General features: G+C 42.3%; 1 protein-coding gene across 4 annotated transcripts in view; it reads left to right on the top strand.

Moving 5' to 3' along the window:
• The first annotated feature begins 1,484 nt into the window (after positions 1-1,484).
• TEDC1 (tubulin epsilon and delta complex 1) overlaps positions 1,485-24,562 on the top strand; it is a 42,952-nt gene continuing 19,874 nt past the window's right edge. Inside the window, exons 1-5 of one of the 4 annotated variants that reach the window (XM_070746829.1) lie at positions 1,485-1,683; positions 8,441-8,519; positions 11,631-11,833; positions 21,401-21,568; positions 22,783-22,881. In XM_070746829.1, coding sequence (XP_070602930.1) covers positions 1,558-1,683; positions 8,441-8,519; positions 11,631-11,833; positions 21,401-21,568; positions 22,783-22,881 — 675 coding nt within the window. In that variant the 5' untranslated portion in view covers positions 1,485-1,557. The remainder of the gene's footprint in view (positions 1,684-8,440; positions 8,520-11,630; positions 11,834-21,400; positions 21,569-22,782; positions 22,882-24,562) is intronic. The other 3 variants (XM_070746830.1, XM_070746831.1, XM_070746832.1) reach the window with 3 other exon arrangements.

The raw sequence follows: 24,562 nt of genomic DNA on the forward strand, positions 1-24,562 counted from the left end.
GGACCCTAAAAAGTTGGCTAGTATGTATCCTGATATACAGCCTAAATGCTGGCGATGTGATTGTATGGACGCTACTTATTTTCATGTGTGGTGGACATGTGTAAAAGTAAAAGCATTTTGGATAAAAATATGGTGGATTATGCAAAACGTTCTTAAGAAAAAACTGAAGTTTATACCACAGTTGTTCTTATTAGGTATTACCACAGACTGTACAAGTATAGAGACTAAATTGATACTGAATCTAATAACAGTAGCGAGACTCTTGATCGCCTGATATTGGAAGAAGGAAGAGTTACCCACAATTCAAGAATGGACATTAAAGGTCATGAATCTAGCAGAGATGGCGAAGATATCGGCCTACATGAAGGATCACTCGAATGAAAAATATATATTGGACTGGAAAAAATGGATTGATTATATTCAAATTAAATATCACTCAAAAAAACTTCAAATAGCATATGAATAGTTTAGGATTTTTTAGTAGTATAAAGAGCCTAAATGGATTTGGGTGTGAAAGTAGTAGAGTTAGGGAGAGATAATAGTTAATATAGAATTTAAGTATGTATGATTTTGATTTTGAGGGAATTGAAAATTTGATTTCACTCTGGGAAGTTCGAGGAGGGGGGGAGGTTGGGGGGGGAAAGAGATTAGTGTAATTGTTATGGGGGAAAACTTTTATACGTATCTTTTTTACTTATTTTATGTTTCTTATATAACCTTGAGTGGTCGTGGTTTGTAATATGAGAAATAATGTTTGAAAAGTTTCCCATTATTTCAGTTTGTATAACTTTGATAAAAACTAATAAAACTTTTTTTAAAAAAAAAAGAAAAAAAAGAAACATATTTCTCCTTTAGGGAAAATATATTCTGCCTCGTTAATATTTCCTAAAATGTGGGTGCTTTCTACACATTGGAGTAGATAAGTGGGATGTTGAAAACAATTTGATAAAAAAATAATTTAAACAGATGCAAAAAATAAAAATAGCTTTTATAGTTCTCTACATAGGCACAAATCGTACAGTTTGAATCAACTATACAGAAGGTATGAAATTTAAAATCCCTTGAAATTTATATAATTGAGCTAGACAAAATAACTGATTTGAATCCATTTGATAAATTTTAATAATTCCTCAAAAATCCTCGGCCTTGTCCTGGGGTCTAAAAAAAAAATCAATAGATCGTCGGTATGATCTAATTTTTCAGTGTTGCAAATCTAAATAATTAAAATATTCGAAATAAAAGTTGAGGTAGAAAAAAAAATTCTGAGTTTCGTGGTGACTGCCCGTTCGATGTCTACTAAGCAATCATGTTTTCTTTAACGTACGACTCGCCAATAATTCCAAACAAATATAAGACTTTAAAAAATAAAATAAAATCGAATTAAGGCTACACTCAATTTTTTCTCTCTATGGTAAAGGGCATGTTGAGGGCATCGGGAAGCGACTGAGTTTCAGATTCACTGCTGTGCATGCGCACTTTACGCTTACTTCCTGTCAAGCCCCGTAACTTCCTGCGGCTTTTGAGAGAGGAGGCGCGGAAATAAGCACAATAAAGATAATGAACTGCCAACGACCGGCATCTGCTTACCTTCCTGCAGCTATTGCAGCCCTGAGCCTGAGTCTGCCTGGCTCGCACATTTCTCCAGAGACTTTCCGGCAAGCCAAGTTCGATCAACCTCAGGTGGTAAGTAGAGGAAAGATGAAGCGATTCTGTACACTCTTCTAGCCGCTCTCATCCTAACTGGGTGGCACTTCAGGCACTAAGCGCGAATTTATATTTATATTTACCGACAGTGACTAAACCACAATAGTGTAGGACAAAGTGTCTCAGCCTCATATACTTTTAAAATGTGTAGGCAGGGCTGGATAATTCGGAGAGTTGTTGCAACCCAGACATCTTAAAGCAGATGAGGCTGAAAGACGCTGTTGTAGGGTAACTGCTGCATTCTACTAGTAGCCCTCCCGCCAATTGGAGGCGGGATTGGGCGGGTAGACTAGGAAAAGAGTCTAGTTGGCCCAACGCAGCTTTTCAGCAGAAAACGATGAGAGGCAATGGTGTTTTTCTCTGAAGAGGTCTTTCTTCTCTTCAGGGATATATCCTAGGACATTGTTTCCCAACCATGGCCACTTGAAGATATTTGGACTTCAACTCCCAGAATTCCCCAGCCAGCGAATGCTGGCTGGTGAATTCTGGGAATTGAAGTCCAGGTATCTTCAAGTGGCCAAGGTTGGGAAACACTGTCCTAGGAAACAGTCTCACTTCCTTCTTCTGAGCTTCCCACTGCACAGAGCTGATGTTAGGTGTTCCACAGAGATAGTATAACCATGCTTATTGAGAGGCTCCAGTTCTTAAAGCGAAACTCCAATGCAAATATTTTATTTTATCAACTGCTGCTAATGTTTTAAAGAAAAAATTAGTAACGCATAGGTGAATACAGAGCACCAAATAATAGAAAACGAAAAACGAAAAAACATGCAAAATTGCGGTAAAACGCAAAAAGCATTCCATCACTATAAACAGCTAATTTTATCATTAGATAGAAAGCTAAAAGATATTGACATTCTGATGTTTTAATAATAAGTTATTGCTGGTAAAATGGAGATAAGAAAATTGAGTTTTAAATATTAGAATCCAGATGGAGAAGATAAGCATTGGTGGTAGCACTATGTAATGATATAACATACAATTTTCTTTTAAAATTAGTTTAAACATATTTAAAACATATATAACTCTTTTCTAGATTTTTAGTTGTAATATGAGAATTCATTTTATATATAATCTATTCAGTTATTGTGCATTATAAGATAATTAGTTATTGGAATAATCAGTTTAATATATATGTAAGATTAAATTAAGATGTGAAATTAATGAGCAGTGATTAATGTATAGGTTACTATAATATTTTAATATTGGATGGAGAAAAGGTATATTTTAAGAGGTCTGAGAATATATAAGATATTATAGTTTGTAGAATCCTTTAGAGGAAGAAAGAGATACTAGAGCCTCCATTGACTCTATGATAAAAAGAAAAAATCTGTATATGTTTGATAATAAGCATTGATGTTGTGTTTGAAACTATCATTTTTATTTTATGTCAGAGAAAAAATAAAAAAAATATAAAAAAAGAAAATAGGTGGAAGGAGTCTTAATTTTGAGTTATTTATAAAAATAATAAAGGATGTAAATACATAAATAACACCTCAGGATAAAAAGTTTTGGGAAAGGAAATACATATGAAAAATTAACCACAAAGTAAATGGATTTTTGAGAGTCAGTTTGGTGTAATGATTAAGACATCAAACTAGAAACTCAAATACATAGAAACATAGAAGTCTGACGGCAGAAAAAGACCTCATGGTCCATCTAGTCTGCCCTTATACTATTTTCTGTATTTTATCTTAGGATGGATATATGTTTATCCCAGGCATGTTTAAATTCAGTTACTGTGGATTTATCTACCACATCTGCTGGAAGTTTGTTCCAAGGATCTACTACTCTTTCAGTAAAATAATATTTTCTCATGTTGCTTTTGATCTTTCCCCCAACTAACTTCAGATTGTGTCCCCTTGTTCTTGTGTTCACTTTCCTATTAAAAACACTTCCCTCCTGGACCTTATTTAACCCTTTAATATATTTAAATGTTTCGATCATGTCCCCCCTTTTCCTTCTGTCCTCCAGACTATACAGATTGAGTTCATTAAGTCTTTCCTGATACGTTTTATGCTTAAGACCTTCCACCATTCTTGTAGCCCGTCTTTGGACCCGTTCAATTTTGTCAATATCTTTTTGTAGGTGAGGTCTCCAGAACTGAACACAGTATTCCAAATGTGGTCTCACCAGCATTCTATATAGTGGGATCATAATCTCCCTCTTCCTGCTTGTTATACCTCTAGCTATGCAGCCAAGCATCCTACTTGCTTTCCCTACCGCCTGACTGCACTGTTCACCCATTTTGAGACTGTCAGAAATCACTACCCCTAAATCCTTTTCTTTTGAAGTATTTGCCAACACTGAACTGCCAATACAATACTCAGATTGAGGATTCCTTTTCCCCAAGTGCATTATTTTACATTTGGAAACATTAAACTGCAGTTTCCATTGCTTAGACCATTTATCTAGTAAAGCTAAATCATTTACCATATTACAGACGCCTCCAGGAATATCAACCCTATTGCACACTTTAGAGTCATCGGCAAATAGGCAAACCTTCCCTACCAAACCTTCCCCTATGTCACTCACAAATATATTAAAAAGAATAGGACCCAGAACAGATCCTTGTGGCACACCGCTTGTAACCTGACTCTGCTCGGAATACTCGCCATTAACAATAACTCTCTGATGTCTACGCTTCAGCCAGCTGCAAATCCATTGAACTATCCAGGGATTAAGTCCAATCTTCACTAATTTATCTATCAGCTCTTTATGTGGAACCGTATCAAAGGCTTTGCTGAAGTCCAGGTAGGCAATATCCACGGCACCACCTTCATCCAACACCTTTGTGACATAGTCAAAGAAATCAATGAGATTAGTCTGACATGATTTGCCTTCAGTAAAGCCATGCTGATTTGGGTCTAATAAGTTATTGTTTTTTAGGTGCTGATTTATACTCTTTTTGAGTAGAGTCTCCATCATTTTAACTACAACTGATGTCAAGCTAACTGGCCTGTAGTTACCAGCTTCTTCTCTACTGCCCTTCTTGTGAATAGGCACAACACTGGCCATTCTCCAATCCTCAGGAACTTCTCCTGTTAACAAGGATTGGTTAAACAAATCAGTCAGGGGGATAGCAATGACAGATCTGAGTTCTTTAAGAACTCTGGGGTGGATGCCATCTGGACCCATTGCCTTATTTATCTTTAATCGTTCAAGTTCTTCTAAGACATCGGCTTCTAAGATCACTGGAGCTGAATCCGTACAGCTGGAAGCAATGTTATATCCCTCTATAGTATTATTTTGTAAGGTGTCTTTTGAGAAAACTGAACAGAAGTAGCTATTGAAATGGTCAGCGATCTCCTTATTCCCATTAATGCATGTATTATTCCCGGTACTAAGCTTCGTGATGCCGCAGTTTTTCTTCTTCTTATCATTAATATATCTGAAGAAGGTTTTATCCCCCTTCTTTACAGATTTGGCAATTTCTTCCTCTTTTGAGGCTTTAGCAGCATATATTATCTGTTTCGCCTCCTTCTGTCTCATTTTATATACCTCCCTATCAGCTATACTTCTAGACTCTTTATACCTCTTATAGGCAGCATTTTTTTCATTGACTATAGCCCTTACATCATTGCTAAACCATAGCGGTTTCTTCTTCCTTTTACCTTTAGTTATTTGTCTTACATACAGTCCAGTGGCTTTTAAGATGGCCTTTTTTAATACAGTCCACTGGATGCTCGCTCCTGCCATTTTATCCCTCCCCTTTAATTCATATACTGTCTTAGTTCCTCTTTAAGCCAAAGCCAACTGATATTACTTCTGAAAAGGTTTTCCAAGAAAACTTGCAGGATTTATCCAGTCAACCTGATTTAGTGTCTGAAAATTGGATGTGATTAAAGAGAACGGGTGGGGAGATTTTTTAAAAAAAGGAAATTATAGGTGTAAATCCAAATATATATTTCAGATATTTAGATAGTCAGAAAAAATAGATTCAAAAATGGAAAAGGCTTATGGCATTCAAACTAACTTGTATTACATCTCATCTGCTCTGAGGTGACAGATTTGGCCCTGCTATTAATTGATGTTTACCAAGGTTGTGCACATACAGAAACATTTAGATTGAGATTAGTTGTGAATAACTACTCAGCCACACACAGTTATACTAACATTAAATAACATATTCTGATAAACATAGTTCCCTCTAAGCTGAGCAGTGAGCAATCGCTCACTTAAAAATCATCATCAACTCAGAGTTTTCCAAACCTGCCCAGAAGCTGAGAGGGAAAGAGTGAGAGGGAAGGAGAGAGAGAGGAAGAGAGGAAGAGAGAGAAACAGATAGAAAAAAGAGAGGAAGGAAAAGAGAAAGAAAAAGAATGGGAGTAAGGAAGAGAGAAATAAAATCAAAATCTAGTTTGAAACTAGCTCAACTATTTAAGTGGCATTTTGATATTGATAGAGTTGCCCTATTATGAGCTCACTGTTATAGACACACAGTACAGTATTTTATTTTGAAATTCTCTGAGGCAAAACAGGGTGGGTTTTTTGTTTGTTTGTTTGTTTGTTTATTTGTTTATTATTTCTGTGCCGCCCAGTCCCAAAGGGACTGCTGCTCAGACACTGCTTTTCCACCCACCCCCCAAAAAAATTAGAGGGAACACTGCTGATAAACAGTCTGAAGTCATCTACATAATATGTCAGAATAAAAATACAAATATTACCAAGTACCTAGTCTTTCTTACCAGTTGTCATTGTCATAATCAGTAAACAAAGATATAAAGCCTAAACACATTTTAGCTATCATATATAACTATAATCAGGGGCAGATTCCCAATTCTGTTGCTACCGGTTTGCTGCATGTGCAGCTTTGCGCATGCAGCAGGAAGCAAAATCTCGCGAGGGGACATGCATGCAAGAGAGATTTTGGCAATTTTCTGCATGAGCAGAAGCAAAATCTCACTGGGTCACATGTGTACGCCCACAGCATAAGCAAAGCTGCTCACGCAGCTCAATTTTTTATCTGTACCGGTAGTAACCAGATACTGACTACAATACAGAAAGATTGCAAAGAAAACATAACAGTGAGTAGCCATTAACAGTGAGTCGCCAGAGAAAGAGAAACAGAGAGGTTGACTCAGAGTAATAAGCTATGAACTCTATCTCCTCTTGTGGCAGTCTGCAATACCTCAGCTAAACAACAGCTCAGTTATAAGACATTTTGTTGGTTTATATACAGTGGTACCTCGGTTCTCAACCACAATTCGTTCCAGAAGTGTGGTCGAGAACCGATTTGGTCGAGTACCGAATTAATTTATCCCATAGGAAATAATGGAAATGGGTTTAATTGGTTTCCAGCCCCTATTTCCTTTATTTCCTATGGGATAAAGATATGAGGTCTAAGCACTCCAAGCTGTAGTAAGGGTGGGGGCAGTTTCGGGGGGGGGGCTCCTTTCCTCAGTGGTTCGTCTTCTTCCCTTTAAGCAGTTACACCAACTTTCTCTTTCCCGGCAGTAGCGGCGGCGGCCGTGGCTTTCCTTAGAGCAGCAGCAGCGCCGGGAATGTGAGATGAGAAAGGGAAGCCGTTGACGTTCCCGGTGCTGCTGCTGCTCTAAGGAAAGCCTCTGCCGCCGTCAGGAAGGAGAAAGTTGGTGCAGCTGCTTAAAGGGAAGGCGAACCACTGAGGAAAGGAGCCCCCCCCCGAAACTGACGGTATTGAGCTGTCCCCACCCTTCCTACATCCTTCCGCTCCAAGCTGTAGGGAGTGGGGGGGGGGCTGCAATACCGTCAGTTTCGGGGGGACTCCTTTCCTCAGTGGTTCGTCTTCCCTTTAAGCAGTTACATCAACTTTCTCTTTCCCGAGAGTAGCGACGGCAGCAGAGGCTTTCCTTAGAGCAGCAGCAGCGCCGGGAACGTGAGATGAGAAAGGGAAGCCGCTGACGTTCCCAGCGCTGCTACTGCTCTAAGGAAAGCCTCTGCTGCCGTCGCTACTCTCGGGAAAGAGAAAGTTGGTGTAACTGCTTAAAGGGAAGATGAACCACTGAGGAAAGGAGCTCCCCCGAAACTGCCGGTATTGCAGCCGCCCCCCCACTCCCTACAGCTTGGAGCACGACTGGGAGGCTGTTTAGTGGGCGGCCAGAATGGGCATGTCGGATTCCGACTCCCATTCCTTCTCACCCCGTCCCCTCATTTCGGATAATAAACAAAATTTTCTGTGGCTGTTCAGTATCCGAATTTTTGTTCAGATACCGAAGCAAATTTTTGCTGAAAATTTTGTTCGGTATCCGAAATGTATGAGAACCAAAGCGTTCGAGTACCGAGGTACCACTGTATTGCCAACCCAACTGTTATGGACAGAGTCCTAACAGCTTCTGTAGTTTGTCAATTTAAGAAAGGATAACTTCTTTCCCCATAGGTTCATGTCAAGCTCAACTTCTAGTGATTACATAGATATACCATGTACTTTTAAATATATTTATTGATTGGTTTTATTGATTTTTATTGAGGAAGTTATTTGCCACTGTCTTTTTCTGATTTTTTTCCAGCCTACCTTGCAGCTTTGATATTCCCTGATGATGTACCATTCAAATACTAGCCAGACCTCACCTACTTGGTTTTCTGAGTCTAGACATAAATTTGTTATTTTTGGAGATTTTAAAAGGTTTTGTTTTAAAGGAAAACCATCTAGAATTTGTATATTTGACAAGGGGATAGAATGGGACAAAGGTTGGGGGATTCAAGCAAAGTCATATAAACTACAACAAATGTCTTCAGCGTTCTCTATTTTAAACAGAGTTTAACATTCTGGAAGCTACTATATCATCTCCTGAATCATATCCATGGTGGAGGACAGATAAAGTCTGCTGATACAGGTAGCAAATTACTGTGAATTTGGGAACATATTCAGTTTTGGAGGGTAGGAGAAAATGAAAGTTACAAAACTACCGGGATGCTGTTTATGAAATTTATTAACAGCCTCAATTTAAAATATAGTACATGAAATATAAAATGATAAAAGCTTTTGCAGTTACAATAACTTGAATAAAAATAGTAAAAGTATAACATTTGTTGATACATTAAGAAGTATTTGAAAATCTTTGGTTGATACTGAAATTATGGTGCTATTAGATGATCCTCTCTGAATGTTGAAGGAATGGCACTTGCCACTTACTCTAACATAAATTCCAATTAGTTGATTATTGATAATACAGTACTACCTCGTCTTACAAACTTAATTGGTTCCAGGATGAGGTTCGTAAGGTGAAAAGTTTATAAGATGAAACAATGTTTCCCATAGGAATCAATGGAAAAGCCAATAATGCGTGCAAGCCGATTAGGAAAATCCAAAACATTAAGGCTTAAAAAAAAAAAGCTGCCGACAGACGAAGCTGAGGCGAACGGAGTGGGGGAGGGTCAGCGAGAGGTGGCAAGAGGTGGCAGTTCCAATGAAGCAAGGCGAAAAAAGCCTCTTTTGATCTCCATGAGTCCCTCCTGTTTTTTCCCACCCTGTCCTGCACCTTTCTCCCCTCTTGATCTCCATGGGTCCCTCCCGTTTTTTCCCACCCTGTCCTGCACCTTTCTCCCCTCTTGATCTCCATGGGTCCCTCCCGTTTTTCCCCACCCTGTCCTGCACCTTTCTCCCCTCTTGATCTTCATGGGACCCTCCCGTTTTTTCCCACCCTGTCCTGCACCTTTCTCCCCTCATGATCTCCATGGGTTCCTCCCATTTTTTCCCACCCTGTCCTGCACCTTTCTCCCCTCTTGATCTCCATGGGTCCCTCCCATTTTTCCCACCCTGTCCTGCACCTTTCTCCTCTCTTGATCTCCATGGGACCCTCCCGTTTTTTCCCACCCTGTCCTGCACCTTTCTCCCCTCTTGATCTCCATGGGACCCTCCTGTTTTTTCCCACCCTGTCCTGCACCTTTCTCCCCTCTTGATCTCCATGGGTTCCTCCCGTTTTTTCCCACCCTGTCCTGCACCTTTCTCCCCTCTTGATCTCCATGGGTTCCTCCCGTTTTTTCCCACCCTGTCCTGCACCTTTCTCCCCTCTTGATGGAGGGGAGATCAAGAGGGGAGAAAGGTGCAGGACAGGGTGGGAAAAAACGGGAGGAACCCATGGAGATCAAGAGGGGAGAAAGGTGCAGGACAGGGTGGGAAAAAATGGGAGGGACCCATGGAGATCAAGAGGGGAGAAAGGTGCAAGACAGGTTGGGAAAAAATGGGAGGAACCCATGGAGATCAAGAGGGGAGAAAGGTGCAGGACAGGGTGGGAAAAAACGGGAGGGACTCAAGTCTGGAGGTGGGGCATCCCAGCGGCCGGCGGCAGGTTCGTAAGGTGAAAAAAGTTCGTAAGAAGAGGCAAAAAAAATTCCGAACCCTGGGTTCGTATCTCAAAAAGTTCGTATGATGAGGGGTTCGTATCATGAGGTACCACTGTATTTGGTGATGCAGCAGGCTTTGCAAGGTAAATGTTTCTTTGCTGTTCTCATTGTGTTTTGATGTGGGTTCAGTCATCCTCATAGTAAGCTTCACATCTAGTAATTCTTATAAGAGTCCATCTGTTATCCAACCTGCTTTTTTAAAACCTCCACAGCAGGTGCAACCATATAATCAATCCACCTCTAGGAATAGTTTTTTTACTTACTCCTGGAGAGCATTAGTGGTTTGAGAAATGCTTCACCAAGGAATAATATGATTGTTTCAATTGCTCCACCATTACACTACCCTCTCACACTCAGAGTTAAGTCTTACCAATGGTATATCCTACTCTGATTCTGGGCATTGAGAACTGAATCACTGCAACTCTGAAATTCAGATTGGATTATTTCAGGCAGCTTTCTCATGAAGTCTCACAAAGCATCTGATAATTGTTTTATTACATATTCATACTGTCAGAGTATTAAATTACTGTGTTTATAGTTTTATCAGCTCATGTACTGTACATTACTTTGATTCCAGACAATGTTGTTGTAGTCTTTATATAGTGAGCTCTATATAACATATTGATGTAAATGCATTTACAGTATTTGTTTATGGATGCCTTCAAGTTAGTTTTGACTTATGGCACTGCCTGGATAAGTCCATGAAGATGTTTTTGGCAATGTTTTCAGAAACAATTTGCCATTGCTTTTTTAGTGAAAGTGATTAGCTCAAGATCACCCAAATGACTTTAGCATCTAAGAAAATGACAAAATCTGAAATAGATAATTTATTTCTTTTTTTGTTCTAGAAAAGTGAAAAGCTGTTTAGACAGAAAGCCCTACTGGCAATCTGTTATAAATTAGTTGTAGGTTGCTATCTCATTCCAGGAATGATGCTGCTCAAATTAGAAGGCATATGTGATACTCTCTAGTCTTCCCTCAAGAAATAATAATTACTATAAAATTTATGATACCAGCCTTTAAGTATCTGAAAGGATTTCCTATAGAAGAATGGGCTATAAGTATAAAAAGGCTCAGTTAAATGTAGAAGAATAAACAGTAACCATTATAATTTGACATTTGAATGAATTACTCCAAAAGGCAGTGAGGTTCTCTTCACTGGAGATGTGCGAACAGAATTTGGACAGTCATTTTATATAAATACTTCAATATTTATTTTGCACAAAGCAAGTTATTAGATTCAGTAGTTCCTTCTTATTTTATAATTTTACAAAGTCTTTGTTTAACAATTCAATGAATTCATGGATAATGCGAGTTCCCCTAAGTTATGATTAGGAGAACGAAGATGGTACTGGTACATAATTGTTGCTGTCAGAGGCACTAACCTCGAATGTCAGATTTTTCTAAAAGGAGGAAATTGTGAACATGTCCTCCTAGGTTACTATGATAGAAATGACCATAAATCTTGAGGTGATAGGATTTTATCCCCATACCTCCCAAATTTTGGTTCTAGTTGCTTTAGCATTTGGCACTCTTTGTGATGAATTTGTGATTACTTGAATGGCAATAAATAATCAAGATTTACCTTATTTCCTCTTTAGGCACCCAAGTCAGATTTGTCAAATATGCAGCCTTGAGCTATGGATATAGAAGACTAAAATTTTATCAGCTACCTGCTGATGGTTCAGAAGCAAGTAGAGAATTGCTATTGGCACTCTCTTGGTTCCTTTGCAGAATAGCTTTAATGGAAAAGTTATTGATACTAAATAGATTTAAACTTTGGGATGAAGCAAAAGTATGCATGGTGAGTTCAAGGGGCTCAAGAATAATGTTCATTGGCAGCTAAATAATGAGATAGGTCAGTTAATTTTTTTGTTGATAGTGGCCATAGAGGCAGGTTATTTTTAATGTATTCCAACCAGATTTACATGTTCCTAGCATATAGGTGAAACTTGAAAAATTAGAATATTGTGCAAAAGTTCATTTATTTCAGTAATGCAACTTAAAAGGTGAAACATAATATATGAGAGAGACTCATTACATGCAAGACAAGCTAGTTCAAGCCATGATTTGTCATAATTGTGATGATTATGGGGTACAGCTCATGAAAACCCCAAATCTACCACCTCAGAAAATTAGAATATTACATGCAATCAATAAAACAAGGATTGTACATACAACAATATTGGACCTATGAAAAGGTCCAATATGTACTCAATATTTGGTTTGGGCCCCTTTTCAGCAATCACTGCCTCAATGTGGCGTGGCATGGAAGCCATCTGCCTGTGGCACCGCTGAAGTTTTATGGAAGACCAAGATGCTTCAATGGTGGCCTTCACCATTCTGCATTGTTCAGTCTCATGTCTCTCAACTTTCTCTTGGCAATGCCCCATAGATTAGAAACATAGAAACATAGAAGTCTGACGGCAGAAAAAGACCTCATGGTCCATCTAGTCTGCCCTTATACTATTTTCTGTATTTTATCTTAGGATGGATATATGTTTATCCCAGGCATGTTTAAATTCAGTTACTGTGGATTTATCTACCACGTCTGCTGGAAGTTTGTTCCAAGGATCTACTACTCTATGCAGTTCAGGTCAGACGAGTTTGCTGGCCAATCAAGCACAGTAATCCCATGGTTATTGAACCAGATTTTGGTGCTTTTGGCAGTGTGGGCAGTGCCAGGTCCTGCTGGAAAATTAAGTCAATATCCCCATAAAGCTCATCTGCAGAAGGAAGCATGAAGTGCTCCAAAATCTCCTGATAGATGGCTGCATTGATCCTGGACTTAATGAAGCACCGTGAACCAACATGTCAACACATGACATGGCTCCCTAAATCAACACAGACTGTGGAAACTTCACACTGGACTTCAAGCATCTTGCATTGTGTGCCTCTCCATTCTTCCTCCACACTCTGGGTCCTTGGTTTCCAAATGAGATGCAAACGTTTCTAAAATCTGGGTTAATTTGGGGAGCCATGTCATCTGCTGGTGTTGGTCCACTGTGCTTCATTAAGTCTAGGGCCAATGCATCCATCTATCAGGAGATTTTAGGAGACCCTCTCTAGGTAGAAATATGGTAGTCCAGACACTGTGAAGGTATATTGTAGAACTGTATATTTTTTTTGCTTATTTTGTTATTTTTCTTATGCTTTGATGAAATATTTCATTTATTTGTAGGAGTGCATTGTTATAAATCTTGATTTCAGCAAATCATTTAACAAAGTATCTCATGACATTCTGATTAACAAGTTAGTTAAATATTAATTTTCTACCCAATTATCTTGACAATTGACATACATTCCATGGTTGACATGTTTCAGAAATTGTATTGAAAAGAGTGGTAATCAGTGGTTTTATATCGTATGAAGGTGCGAGGCACAGAGTGGATTGTCACAAGATATGATTTTAACTCTCTATGAAGGTTATTTTATTACAAACTTTAAAGATAATTTTATTCATAATTTTTATTCATAATTTATGAATAATAAATTATGAATAATAATTCATAATTTTTAAAAATTATGAATTTGCAGAAAGTATAAAGTTGTGTGGCTAACCGTAGAAGACAGAAATGAAATTCAAACAGATTTAGGTACTCTAAAGAAAACTGATGAAAATAGCAGAATGAAATTCAATGTGGACAAATATAATTGTTATATATAGGAAAGAAAAAATAAACCCACCTATATAAAATGGGGAATATGTGATTTGTTAATAATATAATGGAATATATGTGTATGTGTGTGTGTGTATGTATATCTGTGTGTGTGTATGAAAATGAAGGGAGACTAGTATAGATCTATTTCAAGCTATTTAGCTCTCATCAGCTAGCCATACCCTCCTGGGATTTGAAGTTAGGGCAGCCTGCCTATAAGGCAGTAGACAAAAAAAATTTTACAGAAAAAAACATACATACATACATACTTATATATGTATATATAATATCAGTGGTGTCAAACTGCTGGCTGGATGCATCATGTGCAGGCCACGCCCATCCCAGCTCTGCAAAGGAAAAAATGATAAATCACATAACGCAGTGAGTGTGACACCCATGATATATAGCAGGGGTCCCCAACCACTGGGCTGCGGACCAGTACCGGGCCGTGGGGCATGTTGCACCGGTCCGTGGAGTCAGCAGCTGCCGGCCCTCATGCCGCCACCCCCTCCCTCCAGCGCTTCGCCTCCCGCCGGGCAAGAGGCCTCGGGAGGCAGGTTCTGCAGGCCACAGGACAATGGATGGGACAGAGGGGCGGGAAGGACCGAGAGGCTCAAGCCTCTTTTGGCTTCTGCCGCAGGGCGCTTTTGCATTTTTGGCTGGGGGGAGGCAGGAGGGCCAGCCTGACCCCCTCTCCAGCGCTTAGCTCCCGCTGGGCAAGAGGGCTTGGGAGGCAGGTTCTGCCGGCCACAGGACGATGGCGGGAAAGAGGGGCGTGGAGGACCAGCACCCCCATGCTTAATCCCGCCCCCAACCACGCCCCTTTCCGCCCCCACTGGGCCATAGAAAAATTGTCTTGCTGAAACTGGTCCCTGGTGGAAAAAACGTTGGGGACCACTGATATATAGGAATAATAACTGACTGCAAACTGAGTAAAATTCACAGTATAATATTAGCAGCAAAAATGAATGATTGTAACTCCATTAAGACAGGAGCTTGCCTGTTTTGTCTGGATTGATTGATTTTTCTATTCTCAACATTACCTTTTTGCCTTCCTGCTTTCCCAGAAAAAACATGTATTCCTTATTTTCAAAATAAGTGCAATCAGTGAATATATACAGTAATTGCTTTCAGTAGCCAAAATATATTTTATTAAGCAACAGAATTATGCAGAATTTTATATTTAATAAAATAATGAAGTTATTTTCTACTTACAGAATTGCAAAAGTTCCCTCATTCCTCTGTCTCTACCTCCCCCAAAAAGAAGCATTAAATATGGTGATATCAAATATGAGGGTCACCCAGAAAGTAATGCACCACATTTTTTTCTTCAACAATTATTTATGGAACACAATAAAACTTACACACAAGAAAAATGATGTTTCTTCCACATTCCCTATTTTTCCACGTAATCTCTGTCCTGTTCTATGGCCTTCCTCCAGTGAGACACGAGCATGTATGCCCTGTCGGTACCACTCCTTGTTCTGGTCACGGAGCAATTTCTGCACTGTGTGAATCACCTCTTCACCATCCTCAAAATGTCTTCTGCAAATGGCATCCTTTAATGGCACAAACAGTTGGAAGTCTGAGGGAGCTAGGTCAGGGCGGTAGGGTGGATGGAGTAACACTGTCCAACCCTGTTTAGTGATGTGTTCCGAAGTCCTCAAACATCATAATAATAATAATAATAATAATAATAATAATAATAATAATAATAATAATAATAATAATAATTTATTAGATTTGTATGCCGCCCCTCTCCAATGACTCGGGGCGGCTCACAACAATAAAACAATATTATAGTAGAACAAATCTAATATTAAAAAAAACATATAACACCCTATCATATTTAAAAAACCAAACAACACATTCATACCAAACATAGAACAAAATATAAAAGAGCCTGGGGGAAAGGTGTCTCAACTCCCCAATGCCTGGCGGTATAAGTGAGTCTTGAGTAGTTTACGAAAGACAGGAAGGTTGGGGGCAGTTCTAATCTCCGGGGGGAGTTGATTCCAGAGGGCCAGGGCTGCCACAGAGAAGGCTCTTCCCCTGGGTCCTGCCGAACGACATTGTTTAGTCGACGGGACCCAGAGAAGGCCAACTCTGTGGGACCTTATCGGTTGCTGGGATTCGTGCGGTAGCAGGCGGTTCCGGAGGTACTCTGGTCCAATGCCATGTAGGGCTTTAAAGGTCATAACCAACACTTTGAATTGTGACCGGAAACTGATCGGCAGCCAGTGCAAGCCATGGAGTGTTGTAGAAACATGGGCGAATCTTGGAAGCCCCACGATAGCTCTCACGGCTGCGTTCTGCACGATCTGAAGTTTCCAAACACTTTTCAAAGGTAGCCCCATGTAGAGAACATTGCAGTAATCGAACCTCGAGGTGAAGAGGGCTTGAGCGACTGTGAGCAATGACTCCCTGTCAAAATAGGGCCGCAACTGGTACACCAGGCGAACCTGGGCAAATGCCCTCCTCACCACAGCCGAAAGATGATGTTCCAATGTCAGCTGTGGATCGAGGAGGACGCCCAAGTTGTGAACCCACTCTGAGGGGTTAGTAGTTCCCCCCCCCCCCCAGGTAATGGATGGACAAATGGAATTGTCCTTGGGAGGCAAGACCCACAGCCACTCTGTCTTGTCGGGGTTGAGTTTGAGTTTGTTGACACCCATCCAGGCCCCAACAACCTCCAGGCACCAGCACATCACTTCCACTGCTTCGTTGACTGGACATGGGGTGAGGCCAAGTGTTATCATGTTGAATAAAACATTCACTTGGGTTGATATGGCGCCAAAGTCACTGGAAGCGCTTCTTGAGTTTGGTAAATGTCTTCACATAAGCTTCAGAATTAATGGTTCTGCCTCTTGGCATCACCTAAATGAGTATGACATAGGACAATTCCGATTTCAAAATCTGGACTTTGGAGTTGAGATACAGTAGCATATCTACTATGATTTGATATCCAGGATTAGTTATAAACTTATTAATAGTACAGTATAATAGAGTACATATTATATTATATTATATTATATTATATTATATTATACTTATACTTATATTATATTATAATAGATATATAGAATTCACAGCTTTTGTGCTAGCTTCTTACATATTTATATATATTCATATATCAAGCATCACACCTCTATCAGCACAAGCATTCCATCTATGTATGGAATAAATATATAAAATAAGTGAAAAGTTATATACAGTATTAAATATTCAATGCTCCATCTTAATCATCTTAGTCCTGCTAATATGAAACATTTCCCAACCTTTTCATTTATTCTCCAGTATGGATTATATTTATTGTGCACTGCTGTTACTGCATCCAGTGAATAATTTTGGACTCTACCCCAAGCATTTTACAATTCAAGACTGTTCACTTTAGCATACTTTCTTTGAATCAAAAAGTATACCATAAACTTGCTTTCTCACATTCATGCATTTTTTACAGATCTCGTTAAGGGCATAAATCTGGTCTGCATAGTGCCTACATAAGCCAACCTAATCCTAAAGCTGTCAGACATAAAGTCTAGAAGAAGGGAAGAGCAATTTCCTTTTTCCATGATTAATTTCAAGATTTTTTTTCCTCCACCATGCAAGCATTTGGTTCTGTTCAATGTTCAGAGACTTAACCTGATGAATTATTTATTTATTTTATTTATTATTTAGATTTGTATGCCGCCCCTCTCCGCGAACTCGTGGCGGCTCACAACAAGGCATAAACAAATCGTACAAATCCAAATAGATTCAGATAAATTTAAATATTTTAAAAAGTTTTTAAAAAGAACCCCAATATACTAACAAGCACACACACAAACATACCAAACATAAATTGTACATGCCCGGGGGAGATGTTTCAGTTCCCCCATGCCTGACAGCAAAGGTGGGTTTTAAGAACTTTACGGAAGGCAGGGACAGTAGGGGCAGTTCCAATCTCCGGGGGGAGTTGGTTCCAGAGAGTCGGGGCCGCCACAGAGAAGACTCTTCCCCTGGGGCCCGCCAACCGACATTGTTTAGTTGACGGGACCCGGAGAAGGCCCACTCTGTGGGACCTAATCGGTCGCTGGGATTCGTGCGGCAGGAGGCGGTCTTGGAGGTATTCTGGTCCAATGCCATGAAGGGCTTTAAAGGTCATAACCAACACTTTGAATTGTGACCGGAAATTGATTGGCAACCAATGCAGACTGTGGAGTGATGGCGAAACATGGGCATACCTAGGTAAGCCCATGACTGCTCTCGCAGCTGCATTCTGCACGATCTGAAGTTTTCGAACACTTTTCAAAGGTAGCCCCATGTAGAGAGCATTACAGTAGTCGATCCTCGAGGTGATGAGGGCATGAGTGACTGAGCAATGAGTCCCGGTCCAGATAGGACCGGAACTGGTGCACCAGGCGAACCTGGGCAAACGCCCCCCTCGCCACAGCTGAAAAATGGTTTTCTAATGTGAGCTGTGGATCGAGGAGGACGCCCAAGTTGCGGACCCTCTCCGAGGGGGGTCACTAATTCCCCCCCCCAGGGTAATGGACGGACAGATGGAATTGTCTTTGGGAGGCAGGACCCACAGCCACTCCGTCTTATCCGGGTTGAGCTTGAGTCTGTTGACACCCATCCAGGCCCCAACAGCCTCCAGACACCGGCACATCACTTCCACTGCTTCGTTGACTGGACATGGGGTGGAGATGTAAAGCTGGGTATCATCAGCGTACTGATGATACCTCAACCCATGCACTTGGAAGATCTCGCCCAGCGGTTTCATGTAGATGTTAAATAGCAGGGGGGAGAGGACCGACCCCTGAGGCACCCCACAAGGGAGAGACCTCGGAGTCGACCTCTGACCCCCCACTAACACCGACTGCGACCGGCCGGAGAGGTAGGAGGAGAACCACTGAAGAACAGTGCCCCCCACTCCCAACCCCTCCAGCCGGTGCAGAAGGATACCATGGTCGATGGTATCGAAAGCCGCTGAGAGATCAAGGAGCACCAGGACAGAGGATAAACCCCTGTCCCGGGCCCGCCAGAGATCATCCATCAACGCGACCAAAGCAGTTTCCGTGCTGTAACCGGGTCTGAAGCCCGACTGCTGGGGACTTAGATAATCGGCTTCTTCCAAGGACCGTTGGAGCTGGAGTGCCACCACCTTCTCAACAACCTTCCCCATAAAGGGAAGGCTGGAGACTGGGCGATAAGTACGGCTGGGTCCAGGGAGGGCTTCTTGAGGAGGGGGCGCACGAGCGCTTCTTTATAGAGAGTTGGAAAAACTCCCCTCCCCAAGGAAACGTTGGTAATCTCCTGGACCCAGCGCCGTGTCACCTCCCTGCTGGCCGAGACCAACCAGGAGGGACACGGATCCAGTAAACAGGTGGCGGAATTCACAGATCCAATGGCCTTGTCCACTTCATCAGGTGTCACCAGATCAAACTCTTCCCAGAAAGGTGGACAAGTACGTGCCCCAGTCACCTCGACTGACTCGTTGTCAGTCAACTCTGTTTCCCAATTGGAGTCGAGGTCGGCCCGGATCTGAGCGATTTTATCAGCGAAAAACGTGTTAAAATCCTCGGCACTGCTCTGCAAGGGCTCCCCAACTCCCCCCTGATTAAGAAGGGAGAGGGTCACCCTAAACAGAGCGGCCGGGCGGGATTCCGCTGATGCAATCAAGGCGGCATGGTACGCGCATCTTGCCGCCTTGAGCGCCACTTTGTAAGTCTTAATAAAAGCTCTTACAAGTGTTCGATCAGATTCAGACCTACTCTTCCTCCATCGCTTCTCTAGATGTCTCTTCTGGCATTTCAACTCCCGGAGCTCCTCATTGAACCATGGAGCTCTACGGGGTCTAGCGCCACGGAGAGGTCGCAAAGGCGCAATCCGGTCAAGAGCCTCCGCTGCGGCCTTGTTCCAGGATTTCGCAAGAGACTCTGCCGAACTGTGGACAAGTGCCTCTGGTATAACCCCAAGCGCCGTCTGAAAGCCCTCTGGGTCCATCAGGCATCTCGGGCGGAACATCTTAATTGGTTCCGCCTCCCTGCGGGGAAGGATTGGAGCCAGGAAGTCAAGCCGTAGTAGAAAATGGTCTGACCATGACAAAGGCAATGCTTCTAAGCCCCTTAGTCTCAGACCATTACTCAGTTGCTCGGAAAGGAATACCATGTCAGGTGCGTGCCCTCCCTCGTGAGTCGGACCCCATACTACTTGAGTCAGGTCCATGGCTGTCATGGTGGCCATGAACTCCTGTGCCAACCCAGAGGTTTCGCCGAGTGACGGCAGGTTGAAGTGCCCCAAGACAATAAGTCTGGGGAACTCCACCGCCAACCCGGCTACCTCCTCGAGTAGCACAGCCAGGGCTTTTGACACGCAGCTGGGAGGCAGGTACGTGAGAAATAAGCCCACCTGAACCCCTAAGTCCAACTTCATCAAGAGTGACTCGCAACCCGCAATTTCCGGAGCAATGAGTCCACGTAGGCAAAGGCTCTCCCTGGCTATAATAGCCACTCCTCCCCCCCTTCCCTGGGGTCGAGGTTGATGCCATATCTGAAACCCGGCTGGGCAAATTTCAGAGAGAGGAACACCTCCCTCTGAGCCCAGCCAGGTTTCAGTAATACATGCCAAGTCGGCCTCCTCATCCAGGATCAAATCCCGGATGAGGAGAGCTTTATTTACCACCGACCTGGCATTAAGCAGCAGCAACCTGAGCCAAGGGCCAGAGTTACACTCATCACCAGTACCCAAGATTGGGCTCACGGAGCCAGAACAAGGGATCGTTATTAAGCAACGTTCCCTCGTTCCCCTGGAACGGCTAACTCCGTGGCCCCCGCCATATCTGCCTCTCCCCAGCAACACTGGAATATTCCGACCCTCTGCCACCCCAGAGATCGGTGCCCCATCCCCTCCCGCCTCAAATCACTTTACTTAACTTCTTTCCAATATTCCATATTGGATAGAATAAAAACTTGGCACTGTTGATAAAGGGATGGTGATCAAAGTTGCATTTTTTCAAAGACTAGAATATTTGAATATGTCAGGAGCAAATAAAGCTTGCTGTCCTTCACCCATTTTAGATAATGAATCTCAGTATTTAGGCTCCAAGTTACATTCCCTACATTCAATCTTTCTTGCATGTATCTCTCATGAAATATTCAGGAAATTTAGATAGTCTGATAAAGTGAATTGGTTTTCACTTCTTTTATTTTAACATACATTTCTTGAATTTGACATCTTGAAAAAGATAGATGGATGGATGGATGGATGGATGGATGGATGGATGGATGGATGGATGGACGGACGGACGGACGGACGGACGGACATAGACACATATGAATCTTTTATGCCTTTTTATGAAAATATCTCTATGTTGCTACTTGAATGTGATAGCCCTGAAGCAGAAAAGGGGAAATTTCTGTTTATGAGAACTTCCTTTCAAGTTATTATATAGAGACAGAAAACAATCAAGAAAGAGAATAATAAAAGGAGAGCTCAAAATATATTACTGTTCCTAGAGAAATATATTTTATCAGACTCTTGAATAAATGAGACATTTCTCTATCAATAACATCTTTAAAAATTCTGCTAACATTTCTAGGCAATAACAAATACTAAACAGCTACAGAAATACTCTCTAAGCTCACATAGCAAACCTTGGATACTGTGAAAAACTGAGTTTGTACTGAGCAAAAATCATTTTCAGAGATTGTTATTATTTTCCTTCTTAGTGCAATTCTCCTCTAAAATGTCTGCAAGATAGGAAAAGCCTTGTTTCAAAAGCTAACATTAAAGACCAAAAAGATGTCCAATATCTTCAGTGGTTGAATGGCTGCCTGAAACTCCAGTGGCGGAGTTACCATTCTGACCAGGAAGAGCAGTGCAAGTTATTGCATAAGGTAAGTAGAACTTGGGTTGCAATAGTTTATATTTTGTGGCATTATACTTCTCTGGTCTTGATTCTGTAAGTTTCAGAAGATGTTTTCAAACAAAACAGAGTTTATTTAGTTTATTCTGATATAACAGTTAATTGTGGTTTGACATTATAAGTCCTGAAGAGCCTCCAGTTTGGATATTGCCTCCGACTCATGCCATAGTTCCAGGTTTTAGTTGATAGTTTAGCCATTGAGCTGAAGTGGAGTTAGTTTGCAGGTAAGCCATGATTGAAATTTAGACTTCTGCTGCAAGACACCCTACTAGGCTTATTTATAGATATTCAAGGTAATAAAAATTATATATGTTAAGGATCAGTAGAGCTTCAAATTAATATTTCACAATTGATTTTCAGTGAGAGGTACAAAATGGAGCAAAATGGTGAGACAAAAAATGTTATTAGTTTAAGCAATTAAACCTTCCAAAGAAAGATATATGGACAAAACATGGAAAGCAACTTTTTGGTGGTGTGTGGTAAACTTTTTCTCACTGATGATTTTACTGCTTTTTTACTCAGAATTAGAATACATTGGTTTTGAACTTTTATCTAAAGGCAGCATGATATCAGTCTGGCCTACTGAAGTATGCTATTTTATTTCATGTACTGCATGAAACCCTGCCCAGTGATGGCAAACCTATGGCATGGGTGCCACAGGTGGCACGCAGAGCCATATCTGCTGACACCCAAGTTGTTGCTCTAGCTCAGCTCCAACAAGTATGTGTATGCTGGTCAGCTGATTTTTAGCTTGCATAGAGGCTCTGGCAAGATGCTTTTGGCTTCCAGAGAGCCTCTGGGGAGGGATGGGGGGGGCATTTTTACCCATGGCTCCAGGAAAGCCTTTGGAGCTTGGGGAAGGCAAAATACGAGCCTACTGGGCCCACCAGAAGTTGGGGAAAAGGCCATTTCCAGCCTCCAGAGGGCCTCCGGGGAGGGAAGCTGTTTTCGCCCTCCCCAGGCATTGAATTATGGGTGTGGGCACTCACACATATACAAAATATAGTATGCGCTTGTGCTCTTTTGGCACCAAAAGAAAAAAAGGTTAGCCATCTCTGCCCTAGTCCTAACCACTAATAGGCAACAACCATTTTCCTGCCTGCTGTTCTGTTCTGCCAACTTCTCCACTGATTTGGTGTTGGGAAGCATGCATTAAGTTGTCTTGCCTATATGTTTCTCTACCAGGTACATTTCTACACATTAGGTTCTCATACTGACTCTGTTATTGGACATTTCTCAGTCATGGAAGTTAATGTTGGAAGACAAGCAGAAAGATATAAGCAGGTAATCCTCATTCTATAGCATGATGGTATGTTAGTAATTCAGATAAATTTACTTTCTGCAGAATTTCTAAGCTTCAGCTACATCCTACCCGTGTTTCCCTGAAAATAAGATCTGGTCTTATAATTTTTTGCCTCCAAAAGAGATTTTAGAGTGTGCATCTTTGAGGATATCTTTTTTTTTTTTTCACATAAAGGAGGTGTCGAGTGCAGGGGCTGATGGGAATGGGAGCGCTGCTACTGCCTGCCCTGCCATCTGCTTGCCTGGAGTCACAACAGGCCAAGCTCTCGGTGAGTCCTAGCCTGTGCCCGCCTTGCCTGCTGGCCCTGCTGCTGCTGAGCCACTTTTCAGACCGCTGGTTGCCAAACGGCAGCAGCCTGTGCTGCTCCTGGCCTCGCGGGGGCTCTTTGCCCTCCAGGCATTGCTGTCTCGGCTGCCCTTCTGGGCTGCTTCTGTTTGGCAATGGGTGAGTCGGCACAGGTCTACGACCTCCGGAGTCCCCACCACCACCATCAGTGGAGACGCACCACATGTGCTGCCTCGCCACCACCTTCAGGCTGCTGAGCGTCAGCATGTTTGCCTACTCATTGCTGCAGGCATTGGGCTATGGGCTGAGCGCGGTACTCTTTGGTCCCTGGCCCTAATGGGCCCTTCAGCTCCCATACTGGCTGTGTGAGCTTGGCATGGGGCTGCCCCTGGCTTCCTTGGGGCTGCTCACCTGGGGCTGCTCTGTCACTTTGCCTTCCACCTGGCCTGCTGCTAAGTCCCAGCTTCTACTCATCAGCCTCCGGTACCTTCTTCTGGAAGTACCTCTCCCACAGGCATGGCAGTGCGCCTCTACTCTTCCCTTTGTGGCTTCGACGAGTATCTGGCAGGTAGAGGAAGGCAGCTCCACTCACCCACCACCTGCTTTGACTTACCTCATGGTGGAAGGTGAGGCAGCAGCAGCAGCCAGCCACAGAACAGCCACGTGTGAGGCAAAGCCGCTCAGAGTCCATTTCAGAGTGAGCGGCATATAAATGCAATAAATTAATAAATAATAAAAGGCTAAAGGCAGTCAGGGGCAGCCTCAAACCTGCCTCGCACAGCTAGCATGAGAGCTGCAGCAATCACCAGGGCCCAAAGAACGGTGGATCCATAGCCCAGCACTTGCAGCACCAAATTGACATGCTGGTTGATGCTCAGCAGACCAAAGATTGGGGGCCAGGCGGTACAGCTAGTGTGGTTCCACTGGTGGTCACTGGTGAAAGGCCCCTGGCTGGCTAGCATGTTGGGGTGCTCCAGAGGTTGTAGATCTGGGCTAACTCACCCCGCACCAGGCAGGAGCAGCCCCACAGGGCAGTCAAGAGCAGCACTGCCTGGAGGGTGAGGAACCCTCATGAGGCCAGCAGCAAACCAGTATCTTTTGGATAGGAATAGGCACGTGGCTCCTCCCCTTGCAGGCCCAGGCTGATAGTGAGGTGCTGACTGGTGCCCTGGAGAAAGAGGAGGAGCACCGTCCACACCATCATTTGATTACCTCATCACCTCGAGGTTCAACTATTGTAACACTCTCTACATGGGGCTACCTCTGAAAAGTGTTCGGAAACTTCAGATCGTGCAGAATGCAGCTGCGAGAGCAATCATGGGCTTTCCCAGATATGCCCATGTCACACCAACACTCCGCAGTCTGCATTGGTTGTCG

This window comes from Erythrolamprus reginae, chromosome 3, assembly GCF_031021105.1.
Source record: "Erythrolamprus reginae isolate rEryReg1 chromosome 3, rEryReg1.hap1, whole genome shotgun sequence".
NCBI lineage: Eukaryota > Metazoa > Chordata > Lepidosauria > Squamata > Dipsadidae > Erythrolamprus > Erythrolamprus reginae.